The sequence below is a fragment of the Muntiacus reevesi genome, chromosome 9 (genome assembly GCF_963930625.1).
Source record: "Muntiacus reevesi chromosome 9, mMunRee1.1, whole genome shotgun sequence".
NCBI lineage: Eukaryota > Metazoa > Chordata > Mammalia > Artiodactyla > Cervidae > Muntiacus > Muntiacus reevesi.
The window spans coordinates 38,090,661-38,115,288 of record NC_089257.1 but is presented as its reverse complement, the minus strand read 5'-3'; the positions used below and the strand labels follow the sequence as shown (position 1 = coordinate 38,115,288).

At 38.1% G+C, this 24,628-nt stretch overlaps 1 protein-coding gene and 1 pseudogene across 2 annotated transcripts in view; both read right to left on the bottom strand.

Moving 5' to 3' along the window:
* The window catches only part of RAB6A (RAB6A, member RAS oncogene family), an 87,184-nt gene extending 62,913 nt beyond the window's left edge, over window positions 1-24,271 (bottom strand). The window contains exon 1 of one of the 2 annotated variants that reach the window (XM_065943969.1): window positions 23,668-24,271. In XM_065943969.1, the coding sequence (XP_065800041.1) occupies window positions 23,668-23,737 (70 nt within the window). In that variant the 5' untranslated portion in view covers window positions 23,738-24,271. The remainder of the gene's footprint in view (window positions 1-23,667) is intronic. The other variant, XM_065943968.1, reaches the window with a different exon arrangement.
* LOC136174501 (quinone oxidoreductase pseudogene) lies at window positions 687-1,630 on the bottom strand (annotated as a pseudogene).
* Window positions 24,272-24,628: the final 357 nt, after the last annotated feature.

The window sequence follows — 24,628 nt, the reverse complement described above, 5'->3', positions numbered from 1 at the left end:
TGAATGGCACAATGTATTGGAAAATATTGGAAAATTAACAAATTTATCTGGATACTGTTTATCTTGCCCTTCTGAGAGACTTATAGATCTAGATGAGATTAGTTTCGAAAGGCGGTCTTGTTTAGTCCAAAAAATCTTCAGAATTAATCAGAGACTAAGGGCTTCCCAGGTGGCTCAGTGATAAAGAATCTACCTGCCAATGCAGCAGATAGGGATTCTATCCCTGGGTTGGGAAGATTCCCTGGAGAAGGGAACAGCAACTCACTCCAGTATTCCTGCCCGAAAAATTCCATGGAGAGGAACCTGGTGGACTGCAGTTCATGGGGTCACAAAGAGTCAGACACAACTGAGTGACTGAACATACATGCACGCAGAGGCTAAAGAACCTTTATACGAAGAAGTAGGCCTGGAAATCAGCCAGTCCTATTTTGATGTTTTAGTTAAGGTTATGGAATTAATGATCAAGTATCAAGAATTTCCTACTATGATGGTACTCTGATGAGAGACAGAAAGCATAAATATTGCCAGTATTAAATAAACTGCACTCCAATGCCTATGATCTCTAAAGATAAATCTTTTTAATATTAGAAAACTGAGTCAAATGAATGGTAATTAAAGAAAATGTAGTGTACATAAAACTGAAGTAAGAAACCTCTAATTACATAGGAAATCTATGAAAAGATCAATCATTTTAAGAGAATTATTTTTCCAGTAGTCCCATTGTTATGAATATCATCTTCATGAGCCTAGGCCACTATTCCCAATGGATACTGAGGACCCATTACTGATCTTAACCAATCAATTTCCATTTTGGCTTGAAGCACTGCTGCAAACTGCTGAAATTCCTCCTTGGTAGATGAATACAGAGCAACTCCTATTATGCTAGATTCCTTTGCCATGATGTCCCATGCGTTTATTTCAAAGGACCTCTGCTGCCAACAACTATTACTTGTCCTCCATGTGCCAAAAGATTCAAATCATTGCTAAGATTTACATTAGCTAACATTTCAATAATCACATCAACTTCTTTTCACCAACAGATTTCTTAATTTTATCAACTTAATTAGCTTCTTTGTGATTAAATACTTCATGGGGTCCATTTTGCTAAACAATATTTAGCAAATTCTTCAGAACCAGCTGTGCACAAAACCTTTAAGCCATAAGCTCTAGCAATGTGGCACACTGCCTACCCAACTCCTCCACCAGCCCCATACCATAACCTGAATACTTCCTCCAGCTTTCACATGAGTACTGTGGAGCAGAGCTCAGTAAGCAGTAAAATACAGGAGCTCCTTGTTTAAAGTCCAGTTTTTCTGGCAGTGTGTAAACAAGTCTGACTGCCTGCTACACCATACTTTGCATAGCACCCCCCAAATGTGCTGGTAGTGAAACTCTGTCAGCTTTCTTGAAAGCAAATACATGTCCTCCAACAGCGTCTATTATCCCAACTAAAACTAAACCAGTATAAGATAGAAGTGGTTTTCTACTTTAAGCACCAAAGTAAATGTGTTCACTAGATTTACATCACATGCTTGGACTTTGATTAGAACCTGATGGCCTTGCAGAATGATCTTGCTGAATCTGACTGCAGTTATAGCACTTTTGATCCACCAAATTTAAAAACTCTCATCAACCTCTCCAGTCACCATGATGACCTAACCTAGGTATCAGTTCTAGAGGGGGAAAATCTGAGAGAGTTCCTTCAGATTCCACAGGAAAGCGGGGCTGTGTTTTATCTCAATAAAGCTGTGATTAAAAATCTATGATGGTGATTACTGTACAACAAGGTGAATATACTGGATGTGAGAGTTGGACCATAAAGAAAGCTGAGTGCCGAAGAATTGATGCTTTTGAACTGTGGTGTTGAAGAAGACTCTTGAGAGTCCCTTGGACTGCAAGGAGATCCAACCAGTCAATTCTAAAGAAAATCAACCCTGAATATTCCTTGGAAAGACTGTTGCAGAAGTTAAAGTTCCAATACTTTGGCCACCTGATCCAAAGAGCTGACACACTGGAAAAGACCCTGATACTGGGCAAGACTGAAGGCAAAAACAGAAGGGGGTGGCAGAGGATGAGATCGTTATATAGTAGCACCAACCCAATGGACATAAATCAGCAACCTCCGGGAGATAGTAATAGTAAAGGACAGCTTGGTGAGCTGCACTCCATGGGGTCGCGGTCAGACAAAACTTAGCAACTGAATAACAACTGGACTGTATAAATAGAAATGTTAAAATGGTAAATTTTGCTATGTATAATAATTTCAATATTAGAACACCAAAGATAACTAAAAAAAGGCATTGATTACTAAAGATTAGAGGACTAATTATTGGGCCTCCAGAAAACCAAGGGATACTAATTTAAGAGAGAACTTCTGTAAGTTAACTTCTATAAAGTAATTCCTTACATAATATATTCTTTAAGAATACTTAGGATTCAAAGAATATAAGACTAATGTTTGCATAAAAAGAGAAGTCTCAGTTATTCTACAACCTGTATAAATGAACATTTATGAACTGCTTCGAACCTTGTCAGTTATATTGGCCGGGTAACACTGAAAGAAACAAGATATTTAGATTTTCTAACTTTTCCCCACAAAAATAAACCACTATAAAAGATTAATGTGCTATGATAATACGAGTTTAAATCAGATGCTTTGATTTTAGTAACAGAATTAAGCATAAAAATACAACAAACCACAACACTATCTGTAGTCCATCATGGTAACAAAGACACCTGAAAAAGGTACCTAGGGACCACAGCAGAAAGGCTCAGCTGCAAGCAAAACTCACTGCAATATCATACCCAGGATGTTTCACCTAGGTGATGCAATTTTACAGCAAACAGAAAATCAATTAAACCAAGCTAACACTATGCCCATGTAGCAAACCTAATCAACAACACTGAAGTTCAATAAAGCTAGTAATTTTTCTCTAAAAACCAAAATTGAATAAAGATATTGTTTCTCCTAAGTTTTTAAAAGAAGAAAACTACAACTACACTTGTACAATCACATTAAAAAATCAGGGAGAATGAATTGGTCATATAAATTAATTGCTAAAATAAGTAATTTCACAATATGGCTCAAAAGTTGTTTTTAATAAAGATGTTTTATTTCTTTACAATAATATTTATGTTAAAGGCATTTATCTATGATATGAATTTCCAGGATGATGAAATGGAGATATCCAAAGTAAAAACAAAAAATAGTTAATTACACAAGAGGACAGAAAAAATATTCACATACAGGTAAAGACTCACTGATGAACAAAACATAAACAAATATATTAATACTTGGACGGCTACTATTTCTCACTTCATTCCAAAACTAGCAACTGCTAGGAAACAAGGAGGCTGGAGAATGAGATTGAAAACCAAATAAGAGTAAGGCCTTGAGCACAAAAGCAGTTTACAATGCACTGAGCCACAAATATGCACACATACAAGAGAGTCAATAAGAAAGCACTGGTCCTTTCTCTACACTGCCAGAGTTTGTTGTTATGTTGTGTTCAGTCATTCAATCATGTCCAACTCTCTGCGACCCCATAGACTGTAGCCCACCAGGGTCCTCTGTCCATGGAATTTTCCATGCAAGAATACTGGAGTAAGTTTGCTTTTCCCCCTCCAAGGGATGTTCCTGACCCAGGAATCAAACCCATGTCTCCTGCACTGGCAAGTGGATTCTTTACCACTGCGCCACCTGGGAAGCCCACTGCCAGAGGTATCATTCATCAATTTATAAACATTCTAATGCTCCCCAGTATCCATAAGCTAAAGATCCTTAGCAGGCACTCAAACTGGAGATTAGTCTTTCTACTGTCATCTCCTACCCCTGCCAAACATAAAAAACATATGACAGTGATGGAAGGCTAGTAGTTATTCTTCTTGCATAACAAGTTCCTTTGAGCCTCTGAGATTTTGCTCATTTAACCTAATTTTGTGGAACTTTTCTTTCTGGTTACATTATGAATTTATGAATTCAATATCAGATACAGTTCTGCCTGGAAGAGAGAAAAACTAAATTACATCTCAACATTACTCTCAGCTGAATTCCCTGGTGGCCAAGTGGCTAGGATTCCGGACTTTCACTGCTGTGGTCCAGGTTCAATCCCTGGTCACAGAACTGAGACTGTGCAAGTTGCATGGTGCAGTGAAAAAAAAAAAATTACTTTCAGCCTAAGATTGTATTTCAAGAAGGATTTTAGATGGCAGCAGGGCTTTCAACTTATTCTCGTAACAGAGTCAACATCCATCTATGAATGTATCTTAAGGATAAAATGAAAAAGATACATGCATCCCAATGTTCATACCAGACTATTTACAATAATCAGGATACGGAAGCAAGCTAAATGTCCATCAACAGAGGAACAGATAAAGAAGATCTGGTGTATATATACAATGAAGTACTACTCAGTCATCAAAAAGAATGAAAAAATGCCATTTGTAGCAACATGGAAGGACCTAGAGATTATCATTCTAAGTGAAGTAAGTCACAAAGAGGAAGACAAATACCAAATGATATCACCTATACACAGAATCTAAAATATGATACAAATGAACTTATTTACAAAACAGAAAGAGACTTACAAACTGAGAAAACAAACACAGTTATCAAAGGGAAAAGAAAGTGGGGGAGGGATAAATTAGGAGTCTGAGATGAGCAGATACAAACTACTATATAGAAAATAAAGAGGTTCTATTTCTAGCACAGGGAACTATATTCAATATCCTATAATAAACTATAGTGGAAAAGAATAAGAAAGAGAATATATATATATATACATACTCACATGTATCTATCTAAAACTGATTCCCTTTGCTGTATACCAGAAACTAACACAAATCAATTATACTTCAATTAAAAAAATTATTTTAAAAAGATGAGCTGGAAAAAAATTTGCATCCTCAAAGAACAGTTGAGTAGAAAGTTCAAAATTCTACTGTAAGTTTTACATTAGCTTTACTCAAGAACTTTTAAAGTCTAATTATAGAAACTTAAGGTAAGGAAGGGCTTCCCTGGTGGCTCAGACGGTAAAGAATCCGCCTGCAATGCAGGAGACCTGGGTTTGATCCGTGAGTTGGGAAGATCCCCTGGGAGGAGGGCATGGCAACCCACTCCAGTATTCTTGCCTGGAGAATCCCCCATGGACAGAGGAGATTGGCTGGCTACAGTCCATGGGGTTGCAAAGAGTCGGGACACAACTGAGTGACTACACACCCACACACAAGGTAAGAAAAAGCAAGATCCACTTTTTATAATGGGAGAAAACTAGAAAAAATGGCAATATCTCATCTCAATTTACCTTATTTATGCATTATTTACCATTTTACCTTTCCCAACTTATAAATGGTAAGCTACAGAATAGGAACCTTATCTATCTTGATCACAGCTATACTCATAGTTTTGGTACCTGCCTGCATTAAATGAAATAATCAAAGAAACCACCAAGTAGGCAGCATTCACTAAGGTTGTCAAGAGTCTGCATTTTTGGCAAGTTAAAATAGATATAGCTCACAGGGACACACATCATAAAACTCAATTAACAGGTTTTAGAACCAGAAGGCCAAATTTACTAATTAATGTAAGAAATAGCTTTCATAAGGATGGGAATATTCAGGTCAATATGACTAGCAAATTTTCTCATTCAAGCTGACACTTATGATTTATATGCTTTTCTATATGTTGCACTTCAATAAAAAGGTTTCCTTGTAAAATAAAAATCTAATTGTTGCCTGAAATGGTAACATCACATGGGGTTTTATACACACACACACACACACACACACACACACACACACACACACACATTTAAAGTACACATAGTAAGTCAAGTCAGAAGGAAGAACAGTAAGTAGAGTTAGAGTGCCAAGGTCCTTATATTGTCCAGAAGGGTAAAGGAATCACTTACCTGTAGACTTGTAAGTCATGGCTGTGTGCCACAACTTCTAGGGTAATCACTTAATAAAAAGAAAAAAAAAAGGTATAACATCCCAATTAATAAAGAATACAGAATAATTTTTTAAAAGACTACAAATCCAAATAACACAAGAAGAGAAAAAAAGAAATACTTAGGACAAAAAAAATCACATTAAGACTATGGTAGATTTATTTTTAATCCAAATATATAATTATATTAAATGTAAATGTACTAGATTTCCCTGGTGGCTCAATGGTAAAGAATCTGCCTGCCAGTGCAGGAGACACAGGTTCAATCCCTGATTCAGGGAAGATCCCACATGCTGCAGAGCAACTAAGCCCACGGGTCACAACTATTGGGTCTGTGCTCTAGAGGTCAGGAACCTCAACTACTGATCCCATGTGCCACAAATACTGAACCCCGAGCTCCTTGTAGCCTGTGCTCTGCGACAAGAGAAACCACTGCAATGAGAAACCCCCACCCTCCAACTAGAGATTAATCCCCGCTTGCATCAACTAGAGAAAAGCCCATGCAGCAATGAAGACCTAGAACAGTCAAAAATAAATAAATATTTTTTTAAATGTAAATGTACTAATGTTCCCATTTTAAAAACAATTACCAGACTGGACAAACACAAAACCTAACTAGATGACTACTAAGACACATCTGAAACGTAAGAATACAAAAATGATGAATGTAAAAAGACAGAGGGACATTCCTGACAGTCCCACAGTTAAGACTCTGTATCCACATATGGATGGCTAATAGACACATGAAAAGATGCTCAATATTAGGAAAATGCAAATCAAAGCTACAATGAGATATCATCTCACACCAGTCAGAATGGCCACCATCAAAAAGTCTACAAACGAAAAAAAAAAAAATCTACAAACGGTAAATGCTAGACAGGGTGTGGAGAAAAGGGAACCCTCCTGCACTGTTGGTGGGAATGAAAGCTGATACAGCCATTATAGAGAACAGTATGGAGAGTCTTTAAAAAACTAGGGAAAAAAAACTACCATATGACCCAGCAATCATACTACTGGGTATATACCCTCAGGAAACCATAAATGAAAAGACACATGTACCCCAATGTTCGCTGAAGCACTATTTACAAAAGCTAGGACACAGAAGCAACCTAGATGTCCACTGGAAGATGAATGGATCAAGAAGTTGTGGTACATATACAAAGGACTATTAGTCAGCTACAAAAAGGAATGCATTTGAGTCAGTTTTAATAAGGTGGATGAACCTAGAGCCTATTACACAGAATGAGTAAGTCAGAAAGAAAGAAGCACCATATATTAACATATATACATGGAATCTAGAAAGGCGGAACTGATGATTCTATTTGCAGGGCAGCTTCCCAGGTGATGCTGCTGGTAAAGAACCCACCTGCCAATGCAGGAAATATGAGGCAGTTTCGATCTTGGTTGGTGAAGATCCCCTGGAGTAGGAAATGGCAACCACTCCAGTGTTCCTGCCTGGAGAATCCCATGGACAGAGGTGCCTTGTGGGCTATAGTCCATAGGGGAGCAAAGAGTAGGACATGACTGAAGTGACTTAGCACACAAAGGAGATGCAGACATGAAGAACAGACTTTTGTCAAGAATGGGGGAGGGAGAGGGTGGGATGACTTGAGTAGTATTGAAACATATACATTGTTGTTGTTTTTGTTCAGTTGCTAGGTCATGTCCAGGTCTGACTCTTTGTGACACCATGGACTGTAGCGAGTCAGGCTTCCCTGTCCTTCACTATCTCCTGGAATTTGCTCAAACTCCTGTCCATTGAGTCAGTGATGCTATCCAACCATCTCATCCTTGGCTGCCCCCTTCTCCTCCTGCCCTCAATTTTCCCCAGCATCAGGGTTTTTTGTTTTTTTTAGCATCAGGGTCTTTCCCAATGAGTCGACTCTTTGCATCAGTCCTTCCAATGAGTCAGGGTTGATTTCCTTTAGGACTGACTGACTGGTTTGAGCTCCTTGCTGTCCAAGTGACTCAAGAGTCTTCTCCAGTACCATGGTTCGAAAGCATCAATTCTTCCATACTCAGCCTTCTTTTTTTTTTTTTTTTTTTTTTTTTTTTTTTTTCATACTCAGCCTTCTTTATGGTCCAACTCTCACATCCACAAATGACCATTGGAGAAACCATAGCTTTGACTACACAGACCTCTGTCAGCAAAGGGGTGTCTCTGCTTTTGAATAGTCTACCTAGCTTTGCATAGCCTTCCTTCCAAGGAGCAAGCACCTTTTCACTTCATGGCTGCAGACACCATCCACAGTGATTTTGGAACCCAAGAAAATGAAATCTGCCTCAGTTTCCACTTTTTCTTCTTCTATTTGCCATGCAGAGATGGGACCAGATGCCATGATCTTAGTTTTTGAATGCTGAGTTTTAAGCCAGCTTTTTCACTCTCCTCTTTTACCATTAAGAGGCTCTTTAGTTCCTCTTCACTTTCTGCCATAAGGGTGGTATCATCTGCATATCTGAAGTTGCTAATATTTCTCCAGGCAATTTTTGATTATAGCTTGTGACACATATACATTACCACATGTAAAATAGCCAGTGGGAATTTGCTGTATGATGCACAGAACCCAAAGCCAGTGTTCTGTGACAACCTAGAGGGGTGGGATGGGGAGGGAGGTGGGAGAGAGATTAAGAGGGAGTGTGTGTGCTAAGTCACTTCAATTGTGTTCAACTCTTTGCAACCCCATGGACATAGATCACCAGGCTCCCCTTCCATGAAATTCTCTAGTCAAGAAATAGTGGAGTGGATTGTCATGCTCTTCTCCAGAAATCTTCCCGATGCAGGGATTGAACCCGCATCTTTTGCATCTCCTGTATTGGCAGGCAGGTTCTTCACCACTAGCGCCAGCTGGGAAGCCCTTAAGAGGGAGGGGACATGGGTACGCCCATGGTTGATTCATGTTGATGTATGGCAGAAAGCATCACAATATTGTAAAGTAATTATCCTCCAATCAAACCTATACTAACATCAGAGTAAGTATATTAGTACGTGCTGATTCACTCAGTCATGTCTGAGTGACATGCAACGCCATGCAACATGCAACACCATGAACTATAGCCCACTAGGCTCCTATGTCCATTGGATGTCCCAGCAAGAATACTGGAGTGGGTTGCAATTTCCTCCTCCAGGTGATATTCCCAACACAGGGATCGAACCCACATCTCGTGGGTAACATCAAAGTAAACTTAAGGGCAAAAAACATTACTAGAAATAGTGGAACATCTGATAATGATCAAAGGTTCAAGTCACCAAGACCATAATAACAATTCCAAATCTGTGTACACCTAATATCAAAGGCTCAAAAACAGAAGTTAAAAATGGAAAAACTATAAGGATAAATATACAGACACAATCATCATAAGAAATTTTAACATACCTCTCTCAATAATAGAACAGACAAAAACTGAATAGACACACAATATTTGAGCCACTTGATTAATAAAACTGATCCAGTGACCAGATATTGAATTCTGCACCTAACATATTCACATTCTCTTCAATTCACAGGGAATACTTATTAAATCTGACATAACATATGGACCATAAATAAAGTCTCAAGAAAATTAAAAATACTGAAAATATATTCTCTAACCACACTACAAGTAGATATGAAAAATATAAAGAAAATTATAAAAATACTCCCAAGTGTTTGAAAATAATAACTTCTCAATAACCAATGAGTCAAGAGAAATCAGAAATTAGAAAGCATTTTCTACTGAATAACAAATGCTGCATAACAAATCTCCAAAAGAGTACTACACTAGTACTTAAAGGGAGATTTATACAATTATACACACACACTTACATGCAGCATATATTAGGAAAACAATGACAACAAAAAACCCAGAGCTATATATTTCGCTCTCAAGAAGATGGAACACATCAGCAAATAAACCAAAGAAACCAGAAGAAAGGAAACAAAAAGCAGAAATAAGACAGAAAACACATGACTGAGAATCAACAAGGCTGGTCAATAGTTTTCTGGGAAAAAAAAAACAACAACATTAAATTTATATGTGCTCAGTTGCATCCAACTCTGTGACCCCATGAACTGTAGCCCACTGGGCTCTTCTGTCCATGGGATTTCCCAGGCAAGAATTCTGGAGTGAGTTGCCATTTCCTTCTCCAGAATTAAACTTATAAACCTTCAGTAAATCTTACCAAGAAATGAAAGGTACAGAAAACAAGTATTAGAAACTAATGCAGCATGACTACCGACAGATCCTGCAGACATTATAACATGAATAACTTGTGATAATAAATTTGAAGCATTAAATGAAATGTACACAGTCCTAGAAAAATAAGAAAAAATAAGAAAGAGAAAAGAAAATCTTAAATCTTACTAAAAAATTGAAGTTCTATTTTAAAAAATTTCCCCATGGTTGCAAAAGTCCAGAATTGCCAAGCCACTCTTAAATAAAAAGATTAAGGTGGGAGAATTTGCTCTCTGGTAAATCAATAGCTTTTATATTAAGTTATACTGAGTAGGTTTTGTATTGTTGCAATAATAGACAAAGCAATTATCAGAACAGAAATTCCAGAAACAGACTGTCTGTAAAATGAATTTACTGACAGACATTCATTAAAAAATTGACATGGCAGAGCACTGAGGAAAAGAAATGTTTTAAAATATATGATGTTGGGACTTCCCTGGTGGTCCAGTGGTTGAGACTCCACACTCCCAATGCAGGGGGCCTGGGTTCAAACCCTGGTCAAGGAACTAGATCCCACATGATGCAACTAAGAGTTTGCATGCCACAATGAAAAGATCCTGCATCCCGAGACTAAGGATCCCACATGCAGCAACAAAGATCTAAGATCCTGAGTGCCACAACTAAGACCCATGGAGTGAAATTAAAAATATATATTTATATATATTGTTGGGATAATTACACATCCATATTGAAAAAAATTAAACCTGACATCTATGTGACAGTACACACAAATATCAGTTTCAGGTGGATTATAACCTAAATGTGAAAGGCAAAACAAAACACAGAAACAAAGCAAAATTTAAGTATTATACGGGAAGCTATCTTCATTACTCACACTATGGAAAAACTACTTAAAATGGGACACAAAATTCAGATTTTTATAGACTGATACATCTATTTTCATTAAAACTAACATTTTCTATGAAAAAGTTGTCATTAAGAATGAAAAAAGCAAGCAAGTATAAGTTGATCTATTTAGAAGAAAAAAATTACACGTTTTGTTTTTCTTTATGGAGAATAAAGGACACATGTTTTGAAGGAGGATGAAGCAACAGTTTAAGACTATCACAGTGTCTCTGTCCCTGACTAACAAGTTTTTCTTTAAACTGTGAGTATAGTCACTTTAATGTGCACCTTAGCTTTTCTGTCCATGGCAGAATTTAAGCAAATACTTTTTGACTTGGAAAAATACTTCTGATAATACAATAACAAAGTAATCAAAACTAGAAACCCAAGGAAAAAAAGCAAAGCTCAAAAATACCCTCCTTTCAATTCTATTAAAACACATTTCCAGCATGTTAATTTTTTAAAAAGTTACAAGAAATAAGAAAACTAAAGGCTTTGCTCTCATGGGGTTTAAAACTGGCAATAAACATACCTTACAATATAGGTACATATTATTTAGGTATAGAGGATAAATTCTTTAATATTTTAGTTCAACTAGTTTTTGTTTTGTTTTAAAGACAGAAACTCCAAATAGTAGATCAGGATCTCAATGTCTCATCTGGTCAAGCACTGAAGTTGTTGTATCTTCTGCATACAGACAATACCCCAAAATTTCAGAAGAGTATAGTCCACTTAGGTGGCTCCTTTACATTGTCTAAAGACATATTTTAGTCCTCTTTCAAGTATTCCTACCCACTTATGATCACAAAATTTCCAGAAATTAGAATAGTTCCTTTTCACAAAAAGACTAAACATATCTAATTTTAAAACAGCATTTCCTCTGTATTTGCATTTCTCCTGTATTCATTCAGAGTTCTTCGGCTAAGTTTACTTCTCCAAAACAGTTTTCAAAATCCCTAATAGTATATTCATTTCATGCCTTGCCTGGTGGCTCAGCAGTAAAGAAACTGCCTGCAATGCTGGAGATGTGGGTTTGATCCCTGGGTCAGGAAGATCCTCTGGAGAAGGAAATGGCAACTGCGCCAGTACTCTTGCCTGGGGAATCCCATGGTCGAAACAGAGTCGAACACAACTTAGTGACTACACAACAACATTCATTATATCCTCCCATATAAAAGCAATTTAAATGATCATTTCAAACAATAACCAATCTCATACCGAACACTGTGGCTATTCATTTTTTGTTCAACAGTATTTTTAGCATTCGTACCTAACACTCCTGTGCAACCATACACATAGAACTTCATATAGCATTATACTCTAATGTTTTTCTTTCTATCCCACTCCCAATCCATGCCATGTAATTTATTCTGTATTATATAAATAAACTTATTCAGTCCATCACCAGAAGGTCTGATAAAATGAAGTTTATATTGAGGTAAGACCAACTAAAACTAACAAATAAGAACATTTAATTATCAACAAATATGGTTCTGTAGAACACAGAATGTTAAGCATTGTAGTTATACTTCTGGATCTGTCTGAGCAGGCCTAGCTCTCCCAAGAAATCATTACTCTGTTCGAAAAAGGAAGTATCTTCAGGTGATTTCATAACCCACTCTTAATGCTTCTACAACCTTTTCAGTCAGGAAAATCTTCCATATATATGACTTAAATTCACATGTTTTAGCTTAAGCCTTTTTCCTATTGTTCAGATCTTAGAACTGAAAATTAACAAGCTATTATCTTTTCTGTAAGATATTACAAATTCAAAGACTTTTTTCAGTTGTACTTTTGCTTCTTGAGGTGACTAAACAATTCTCATTTGAATATCACATTTTAATTCCATAATTAAATAAACCTATAATTTTCCTTGTGTATAAGCAACATTTTGAAGTGATTCTGATAATTCAATATTAAGCCAGTAACAATCATCAACAAAGCAAACTTTATCAAAGTCACTAAATTTTAAAACTAATTTGTTTATCTTACTATCTACTTAACAGTAAGTTACATGTATTAAAAATTGTCATATGAATTACAAAATTCCAGTACAGCAAAATACCTGAGAAACATTTAAATTTATGTAACAGATTTAGTTCATATAGTTCAGCTTTCCACAGATGATTACAGTTTTTTCACTCTTATTGTTTCAGGAACACCAAAGTATCCTGTACTTTCTGCACATATTTCACCTATACAAAATTTATCAAGGAAAGGTAGTACAGATTTGTGTTTCAGTACTAGGGCTCCAGAACCAGACTGTTGAGCCAAAACCCAAGTGTGGCCAGTTATTAAACTGTATATATTGGGGTTAGCCAAACAAAAGGTTCATTCTTTTTTTCCCCATTAAGATGGCTCTAGTAGCACTCAGCTATTTTTAATTTCATTCAAAACAATTTTGTTAGATTGTATTGTGACAGTTGTCATATCAGTGTGCATTTTTAAAAAAACTTATCAAAATTCATGAATTTTTGTGTAGTCATTTTAATATTGAAGACAGAAGAAAAAAGGACCATTTTCGGCATACTAAGCTTTATCATTTCAATAAAGGTAAAAACCATCTAAAACGCAAAAAAGACTTGCACAGTGTATGGAGAAGGTGCTGTGACTGATGGAACATATCAAAAGTGGTCTGCAAAGCCTCATGCTGGAGATTTCTCAATAAATGATGCTCCACAGTTGGATAGATCAGTTGAAGTTGATAGCAATCAAAGCAAAGACATTAAATGAGAACAATCAACGTTGTACCATGTGGAATATAGCTGATACACTCAAAATATCTAAATCAAGCACTGAAAACCATAGGCTGAAATGAAAATCAGCTTGGTCTTGTTAATCACTTTGATGTTTGGGTTCCATATAAGTTCACTGTATTTCTGCATGCAAATCTCTATGAAAACATTCTGTTTTTAAAACAAACTGTGACAGGCAATGAAAACTAGATACTGTGCAATCATGTGAAATGGAAGAGATTGTGGAACAAGCTAAATGAACCACCCAACCACATCAAAGGCTGGTCTTCATTCAAAGATGATGATGTATATACATGGTGGAATTAGAAGGGAGTCCTCTATTATGAGCTCCTTCTGAAAAACCAAATGATTAATTCCAAGAACTGCTCCCAATCAGACCAAGTGAAAGCAGTACTTAAGGAAAAGCATCCAGAATTGGTCAAGAGAAAACACACAATCTTCCATCAGGATAATGCAAGACTGCATGTTTCTCTGATGAAACATGCTACAGCTTGGCTGGGAAGTTCTGATTCATCTGCCATATTCACCACTGTAGAATATGACTGAAGACACTGTACCTTCAGATGTCCATTTATTTCAGTCTTTATAAAGTTCTCTTAATGGAAAAACTCTCAACTCCCTGGAAGACGGTAAAAGGCACCTAGAACAGTCCTTTGTTCAAAAAGATAAAAAGTTTTGGGAAGATGGAATTATGAAGTTGCCTTAAAAATGGTAGAAGGTAGTGGAACAAAACAGTGAACAGGTTCTTCAATAAAGTTCTTGGTGAAAATGAAAAATGTGTCTTTTATTTTTAACTTAAAAAAATCAAAGGAACTTTTTGGCCAACTCAACACTACTGAGACAAGTTATTTGAACCTATCTATGCCTCAATTTCCTCATGGTATAATGAGAATAAACAGTGGTTAAGAATCCGCCTTGCAGTGCAGAGGAGGCAAGTTCAATCCCGCATAGGGGAACTAAGATCCCACATGCTGCAGAGCAACTAAGCCCGAGCACTCCGGAGGCCATGCCTTGCAACTAGAGAGCCCACATGTTGCAACGACTGAGCCTGCATGTCACAACTAGGGGTCCATGCGCCACAACAAAAGATCCTGCATGATGCAACTAAGACCCGACACAGTCAAATAAACAAACATACAAAAAAAGAATATCAATCAGACTGAGACTGAAATAACTATTTAGATTGTTTTTACATAAAAGATTAAATACTACAGTAAATATATTGAAAACAAATGTACAATATTTTGGAGAGGAAAGTTTTAAGAATTTTGGAAGTACAAAAAGACTCCTCTATTTAAAACTAAACATAGTCTTTCTGTGAAGAGGAACTACTTTCAATTTCTGGAGACTTTGTGAGGATTAAATCGGTAGGAATACAAAAGGATGCTGACAGTAAATCCCTGCGTGGAGCCTACAGAAGATCATCTATGCAGGCCACATTATATGGGTAGATTCTTCTCACTTTACATAGAGATTAAAATAAACTCTAAGAGCATATAATATATAAGGTGGTAGAGCAAAGATCATAGTTCAGTATCCCTAACTCTTGCCCTTCAACTTTTCCCCCACATCACATTAACTATAAAAATTTCACAGACCAAAGGAAATAAACATTCCATATTAAACAACTTGATAAACAAACATAAGAGGTTTGCAAATTAATAACTGCAATAGCCATCCAGTTTTGTTCTATTTACTTAATGTCAATATGCTGGTACTTATGTCATTTTCTTAAAGAAAGACCTATTTACTCAGTTTCCTAATGACTGGATAGATTCAATTATTTTATGGTTGCCTATATGAAGGACATTATGCTAGACACCAAGGACAGAAATTTAAAAGACCTAAGATGGATTTTGTGCAGGCTTAAGAACTATCAGATTGAGACTGAAGTAACCATTTAGATTGTGTTTACATAAAAGACAAAATATTACAGTAAAAACTTTGAAAACAAATGTACAATATTCTGGAGAGGAAAGTTTTAAGAATTTTGGAAGTACAAAAGGAATGCTTTATCTAAAACTAAACAAACTCAGTCTTTCTGTGAAAAGGAACTATAGGTCAAAATATCTTTAGTCCAAAGGTGACCTAAAATCTGTCTAAATCACATTGCCTATTTCCCTATTATAAACAACTTAACTTACCTTCTAATTTAAAGTACACGTCTCCATTCAGCTCCAAGAAAGCTGGCAACCAAGCTTATCCTCTCCAGCAGAACACTGGACAACTCTTCTTTAAGAAATGTGAGTGGCAAAAAGATTTAAAAGAGCTAATAACATCAGAGACTTTCCCCCAAAAGAAATCAGGCAGATTGTCCTACAGAGACGCCCAATAAGCCCACATAAGAGCTTAAAAGCAAATTTTTGTGCTCTACTCTTAAAAAAAGGCAGACAGTCGAGAATTACTAGTTCTCTGAGGACCACATCAAACAAGAAATAAAAAACTAGTTAAAAAGTGAAAAGCAACTTACAAAAAACTGAGTACTAAGAAAGTCATATCCCTTTAATGTTCTCAAAATGACAAGAGGTACAGCAGAAATTAACAAATGGTGAAAATCAATTATACTTCAATAAAAAATTTTTTAATGATGAGAAGATGCTAGACTCAAAAAAGATTCTACAGACAGGAACAATCAGAAAACAAAGAGCTCTTTGAAATTAAAATGACAGCACAAGTAAAATGTAATAGAAGTTGAGAAAATCTTTTGAGAATTAAAACAGAAACAAAGAAATGAAAAGGGGGCAAGATAAGATACAATTAGAGGATCAATCCACAAGGTCTAATAAGAATTCGAGTGAAAATGGAGAACAGAATATCACATTTAGTTGAGTCAAAAAATTTTCCTGAAACTAAACTTATGCTTCCAATTTGAAAGGATTTACACGTACTACTCAGGATATAAAATGAAAACAAACACATCATCATGAAAGATCAAAAGACAAAGAGTTATAATGGCAACACTAGATACTACAAGACAATATATTAATGTCTTCAAATTTCTGAAGAAAGAGCACATCCAACCTAAAATTCTAATACCACCAAACTTCAGTGTAAGGGCTGTACAAACACATTTTCAGATATATAAGGCCTAAAAAAAGTTTCTCCCATGTTCCTTTTTGGGATTTTCTCCAAGATGGCGAAGTAGAAGGAAGTGTGCTCATGTTCTCCTGCGAGAATTCCTGAGAATCTGTATGCAGGTCAAGAAGCAACAATTAGAACTGGACATGGAACAACAGACTGGTGCCAAATCGGGAAAGGAGTACGTCAAAGCTGTATATTGTAACCCTGCTTATTTAACTTATATGCAGAGTACATCATGAGAAATGCTGGGCTGGATGAAGCACAAGCTGGAATCAAGATTGCTGGGAGAAATATCAATAACCTCAGATATGCAGATGACACCACCTTTATGGCAGAAAGTGAAGAAGAACTAAAGAGCCTCTTGATGAAAGTGAAAGAGGAGAGTGAAAAACTTGGCTTAAACCTCAACATTCAGAAAACTAAGATCATGGCAACTGGTCCCATCACTTCATGGCAAATAGATGGGGAAACAGTAACAGTGAGAGACTTTACTTTTTTGGGCTCCAAAATCACTGTAGATGGTGACTGCAGCCATGAAATTAAAAGACGCTTGCTCCTTGGAAGAAAAGTTATGACCAACTAAGATAGCATATTAAAAAGTAGACATTACTTTGCCAGCAAAGGTCCGTCTAGTCAAAGCTATGGTTTTTCCAGTAGTCATGTAGGGATGTGAGAGCTGGACTATAGAGAAAGCTGGGCACTGAAGAATTGATGCTTTTGAACTGTGATGTTGGAGAAAACTCTTGAGAGTCCCTTGGACTGCAAGGAGATCCAACCAGTCCATCCTAAAGGAAATCAGTCCTGAAATATTCATTGGAAGGACTGATGCTGATACTGAAACTCCAATACTATGGCCACCTGGTGCGAAGAACTGACTCACTGGAAAAGACCCTGATGCTGGGAAAAACTGAAGGCGGGAGAAGGGGATGACAGAGGATGAAATGGTTGGATGGCATCACCAACTCAATGCACACGAGTTTGAGTAAGCTCCGGGAGTTGGTGATGGGGAGGCCTGGCATGCTGCAGTCAATGGGGTCACAAAGAGTCAGACACAACTGAGCGTCTGAACTGAACATGTTCCTTTTACTAGCAAGCTACTTCCTAGTAGATAACTTACTAGTAGATATGTTTACATAATGAGGGAGTGAACAATAAAGAAGAAAAATGTAATCTGAGAAACAAGGAATCCATGCACATGAGAGACAAGGAAAACCTCAAAATAAAAGTAAAGGTTGACAGCTGTACATCACTCATGGAGGGTAACTCGAATAAATTAGAAAAGATTGTAAGATTCTGGGGGAGATGTCCCAGGCAGATCAAACTGAGAGAAAACCTGATGCAGTCAAGTTCAAAAGAAAATCTGATACATCTTATGAAAGGAAGAATAAAAAATTATATTCATATTTGCCTGTGCTTACATGAAGAAATCCCAGAGTATACATTATATATATATATATTTATATATATATATATATATATATATATATATATATAATTACTAATGGAGGAGGAAATAAGGAATGAGGTCACACGAACAGGAGCAGTAGTTAAGTTTTATTTGAAGAATATCATTTTACATAATTTGATTTGTGAAACATGTGATTGTATTAGCAGTTAAAAATAAAGTTGGGGGGAAAAAACGTGGTCCAGTTTAAAGTCCTAAGAGAAATGGATTAAGTGACTTCTTAAATATCTCCTTCAACTTTGGAAAGCTCTAATTCAGGAATTTCAACTAGAAGGTGCTTAAACTATTAGTCAGTCACAGTTACAATGTACCTTCCCCATAACACCATACTCCTCTGTCACTTCTCTGTACCTTTTAACTCTACCTTTCAAAGTAACTGCACTCATCACACTATACTGTGCGTGCATGTGTGTGTACTCAGTCATGTCTTGACTCTTTGCGACCCGAACTGTAGCCCACCAGGCTTCTCTATCCATGGGATTTTCCCGGCAAGAATACTGAAGCTGGTTGCCATTTCCTCCTCCAGGGGATCTTCCTGACCTAGGGAATCAAACCTGAATCTCCTGTGTCTCTTGCATTGGCAGGTGGATTCTTTACCACTGAGCCATCTGGGAATCCCATTATATATTTCTTCCATGATGAAATGTTTATTTCTTAACAGTAGGCTCACCCACTCCAGTATTCTTGCCTGGAAAAGTCCATGGACAGAGGAGCCTGGTGGGCTGCAGTCCATGGGATTACATGACTGAACATGTGTGCACAAGGGTGGAGGGAAATGGATTGGTAGCAATAAAGTGTTAGAACTTTAAAAAAAAAAAAAGAGTAGGCTCATATTAAACTACTTGACAGCATAGCAGTTTTCAGTGCCAGGCACTCTTCTAAATACTTTACATTTTACTAATTAATTTAATCTCCACAATAACTGTATATGATAGGTCCTATTATTATTATTTTATAGATAAAGAAGTCAATAATTTGCCCAACATCAGTGATTAGAGTTAAAATATGAAACCTAGACACTGTGCTCATAATTACTAGGTCTACTGATTAGCTTTACCATTTCAAAACAAGATATGGAAAAAATTCTTTCTGTTCTAAATACAATATGAAGCTAAAAGATACAAATGGCTTAATGTTATCTAGAACCTAGTAATTCTCAAAATATGGTCCACCAACTCCCAGGATCTCTAGGACCCTTTGGCTGGGCCCACTACTCTCCTGAGGGTCAAAACCATTTTCGTAATATCAAGATGCTATTTGGCTTTTTATCACTTTCATTCTCTCATGAGTGTATAGTGGAGTTTCTCAGAGCCTATGTGATGTGTGATATTATAAAAAACTGAATGCAGAAGCAGTTATTAGAACCAGATGACGTTTAACACATCAGACATTACAGAGATTTGCAAATATGCAAAACAATGCCACTCTTTCACTAATTTTTTTCCCCCACTAAATTTTTGTTTGGAAAATAGTTCTCTCTCATTAAAATGATTATGTCAACATGTAATAGATTTAATACTATTATTTTTAGATGAAATAAATATTTTAAAATTTTCTCAAATTAACTTTTGATGCAGTAAACAGGGATATAAAAAAGCTCTTTAGAAGCCTCAACAATTTGTGAAAGCATAACAGGATTTTGAGAAGAAACAAAGAGCACTGGCCTAGCCAGTCAAAACTGTTCAGTATTTCTTGTCTCTGATATTAAGATTTTTTTCCCAACATTTCATACTACAATTCAAAAGAACTAATGTAAAAAAGGTAATACAAAGTAAAAAAATAAGCATCACTAAGCCAGGTATGTGCTTCTTTTCGAGATTACACTTCCTAATTTGTAACTCATAACATTTGTTTGTATTATTTTCTAAACCATCATGACATTCCTAGAAGTGCCTCTGTGTTTCAAGACAATAATCGAAAGTAGTAACAGAAGAGGTTCCTCAAATAAAACTTAAATACACAGATTTAAGATGTGTATTTCAACATTTCTTTATTAAATCATCTAAACTACTGAAATACAAAGAAACCATAAAAGTTTACCACAGTAAGATTACCAAGACTGATTACCATTAATTCAATATGAGACTTTGTAATACTAAACAATTCACCTTCACTATACAGCACAAATCCTTAATTTTTTTTAAAGTTAAATAAAACAGTCTACCTAACTTCAAATCTGTTCCATGAATCTGTCTTTAATAATCAATTGACATATTTTAGACACTATAATAAAAGAAAATAATTTAAAATAACTTTAACAATACAAAACTAATTTTGTTCAACTAAAAAAAAAATGTATAAAATTATGGTCACTTTTTTTAAAGCACCATGGTAAAGGCTGTATGTAAATTATTGGAATCCATGTCCCTTGAGCATCTGGACTATCCCCACATACAATCAAATAATATAAGTACAAAATGTTATTGTTGGGAATTCACTGGCAGTCCAGTGGTTAGGACTCGGCACTTTCACAGGCTGGCCTGGGTTCAATCCCTGGTTGGGTCCAGAAACCAGGCAGTGCAGCCTCCCCCTCCCAAAAGAGTTACTGTTAAACTATTAATTGCATAAGGAAAAAATGTAGACTTCACCATAACAAAGATGACTCTATCTTTGGTTACTATTAGATTCAATCATCATTCATTCTGAGTACCTGCTATAAGCCTGGCACCATTCTAGGCACTGGGGATACTATGAACAAATAGACAAAAATGAACACAAGTTAAGAATTAGAAATATGGTAAATGCTATTAAGGAGACAAGGCTTTGCTACAGATTGGTCTTTGAAAGATGAACTGTGGTATTCTAAAGCTTAAAAATAAAAAATTCATGAGTTAAATCAAGATGACATGGACTCTACAGACTTTTGCTAATGCCTAAGAAAACTACAGACACTGCCTGTGAAAACAGAGATCAATCTTTCCAAAGCCAATGGACAATATTACTGAGCAATACAGTGGTCTCAAAAGATAATTAATCTCACAGTTCTACAGTTAAAAGGCATGTAAACACAATGCTAAAAAAAAAAATCTAAGATGAGCCTAAGGAGACAGGGCAACCAAATGTAATGTGGTATCCTGAATTGAATGTTTACAGGCAAAAAGATAAAAATTAAGAAGACCTGAATAAACTATAGATTTTAGTTAATAATGTATCAATATTCGTTCATTAACGGTAACAAATGCACCATAGATGTTAATAAGATGTTAATAACAGGGGAAGCCGGGTGGGGCTAGATGGGAACTCTGCAGGATCTTAATTTTTCTGTAAATCTAAAACTATTCTAAAAAATCAAGTCTAGTTACAGAAAATTTAAGACGGTGGAAGGAAGGGTAGTTAAGACTTAAAAGAAATTAGATGAGAAGCCATAAAACTCTGCAATGTGAATTAGAATATAAATACTCAAGAAATTCAAAGGAAACTTGCAGATTCTTAAATTATGGTCTCTCTTCATACTAAAATCTTCCTAAGAGATTAATGTATTTTTCATGCAAACTAAATAGCTCTGCATCACAATGTAAGGCAGGCAATAAAATCCCTAGAGTGCACCATAAGCACTTGGTGTGTGTGTGTGTGTGTCCTATTTATCAATAATGACCAATAGCTGTATTTTATGTATGGCACTGTCTTGAAACTCATAAAATACCTAGACAGGGATCAATCTCATAGGTTTCACTAAGTTACTTAAAGGAACAAGTTTATATTTACTTCAGGAAAAATATGCAAAGAGGAGACTTCATAAGAGGTCAGGGAGAAAAGATTATTTATGAAAGGAGAAAAACGATTCCTCAAGCCCAACTGGAAGCAATTGTGCAACTATTATTAATCTACTTTCAATTAGTATAAATAGTTCAAAGTAGTAATAAGAGCTCCAAACTTATTTGCTACCAGCTCTCTTCTTACCCATCAAAAGAAATAAATGTTTTCTACAGCCTAACCTAAAATATCTAGCATGTAACTCAATTGTCTGATGACTGGGGAGAAACTAATTAATCTCTCAATGACTCAGTTTTAAAGATAAGAAAAGTGTGAGAAAAACAACAGAGCATGATAATCACTAAACTACAGAGTATGAAGTTTGCATAATATAGCATAAAATTGGAATTACCCTAAGAAGTAATTTTAGAGACAGTCATCACAAAATTAGAACCTTATACCTAATACAAAGTACAATGACAGCACAAGTCTGCCCAGGTAAATGACATAATTTCACTCATCAGATACTAAACAATATTAACTATACAAGAATCATTTAGCCAAAATGATATTACATATTCAAATCTAATTTAGATAAGTGGATGAATCTATTCCTTCTCTACTCTGTTACTCCCAAAGCCCAAATGAAATCCTACAAAACAAAGATGTTCGTTATTCTAAACCCGTCTCTCAAAGGAATCCTAAATATTGATATATATTTGGAAAATACTAATGAAATGGAATAATTAACAACTCCCCAGTAATTCCTGTCTGCACCACCGTGAGGAGAATCGGATACTGCTTCGCGTTGAAGCAGAAAAAGGAGAGGTGAGATGTGAAAAATTGCTAGTAAAACAATCATGACATAGCATCTGGCAGAGATTGGAAAGGCATGAACACTGCCAAAAGGATTGTCAGGGATGAAAGTCAAAGAGAAGAAAACGAGGTTTTCCAACGAGCCACAGCCTAACCCAAGGGGCAAAAATCGCCACTGCCGCCGCCACTCCCTCGCTCACCAACCACTCCATCCCCAAGTCCCCTCCAATTCAGATATATATCCTCCAAAACCCAGGCCAATTCCCCACCCAGGTGAAAACAATAATTTCCTAGGACCACCCCCCCCCCCTCACTTTCCACCTTCGGTAAGACCCGCACTTCTCGCGGCTAAACCTCTGGGGAAAACAACGCCCAGATCCCACCCTCCTAGCACAAGGTTTAAGAGGGCCGGTTACCACCGTGGGGCTTCCCGGGTGGGCCTCACAGAGCAGACCAACTGGGATAAGGGCAAGGAACAAGGGTGGGGCTCAAGGAAGGGAGCTGGGGTTGGCGAGACGACGGAGACCGGAGGAAGAAAGGGATGGACAGGAGGCTGGGGCTGGGCGGGGTGAGGAGTGGGGAGGGCAGACCGACCGGAGAGGGCCGGGCTGCGGGGAACGGAGCCGGCGGAGTCGGGGACGGAAGGGTCAAAATCCGAGCGACGGATCATGGGAAGAGAAACGGGTGGCCGAGATGGGTCGGCGAACCGAATACAGGCAGGGGATGCGGGGGGTAGAACCGAGCGCGAACGCGAGGCCCGCAGGGAGCCTCCACAGACTGAGGGGCCGCATTGGGGGGCGGTGCGGGGAAGCCACGGCCAGCTGCCAGGAATGGGGGAGCCGCGCACTCACCGCTCTGCTCCCCCAGGAACACAAGCTTGAATTTCCTCAGCGGATTCCCGAAGTCTCCGCCCGCGGACATGATGGAGCCGGAGAAGCTGCCGCCGCCTCAGCCCAGAGACCTCCCGGACCGACGCTGCTCCAACCGGTTGACGAAGAGGCTAGAGGAAGGGCCGGCGCCGAGCTCTCTCGGCCCCTGCAGGGCCCGGCGGCGGAGCAAGGCTGGAGAGCAGGGCTCCTCTACACAGACCGACAGCCGTCGCCGTCGCCTCCCCTCGGAGTCGCCTAGCACCTAGCGAGGCCCGCAGCTAGAAAGGGAGTGAAGGCTGTGTCGGAAGCAGCCAGGGGTGTGCTAGGGGTGTGGGGGATCCCAAGGCTACAGCCTTTCCCCTCTCAGCACCCGGCACCGAAACTGAGGTAAGGGTGGCGGAGTGGGAGCCGCAGAAGCGTTTGGGACCTCTCACACGCAGCGCTTCAGCTCCACAGCTGCCGCCGCCGCAGCCCAACCTGCTGAGTGCGCGAGCCTGTGGCGCGGCGCGGGGCGAGCCCGGGCGCGAGCCTGCCGCCCCGCCAGCCCCGGCGTGCGTGCGTGCGCGTGCGCGCCACAGACTGCGCCTTCCTGGTTCAGCCTGCTTTCCCGGCTCCGCCCGCTTAGCCGAGATCAGGGGTGGTTAAGGTTTCCACTGGCTTGGGGAGATGCAGGGAGGTGGCGGGGCGGAGACTGGAGGAACTGTTGGAGGTGGGGAATAGGGAGCCCTTACGTCAGTTACTGGATGAACCAATCGAAAGAGGTCAAGGGCAGGCAGAGATAGGAGTGAGGTGGCGGCGCCAGAGCGCGCGCACTACCCTCGCGTGGTGGAAAGCGGCTGAGCGTGGCGGCCATGCGAAGAGTGGCCAGTCGCAGCCTGGGGGGAGGGGAGGGAATTGGGGCGGAGGCGGAGCTGGAAAGGAGATGGAATTGACCCGAACTAGT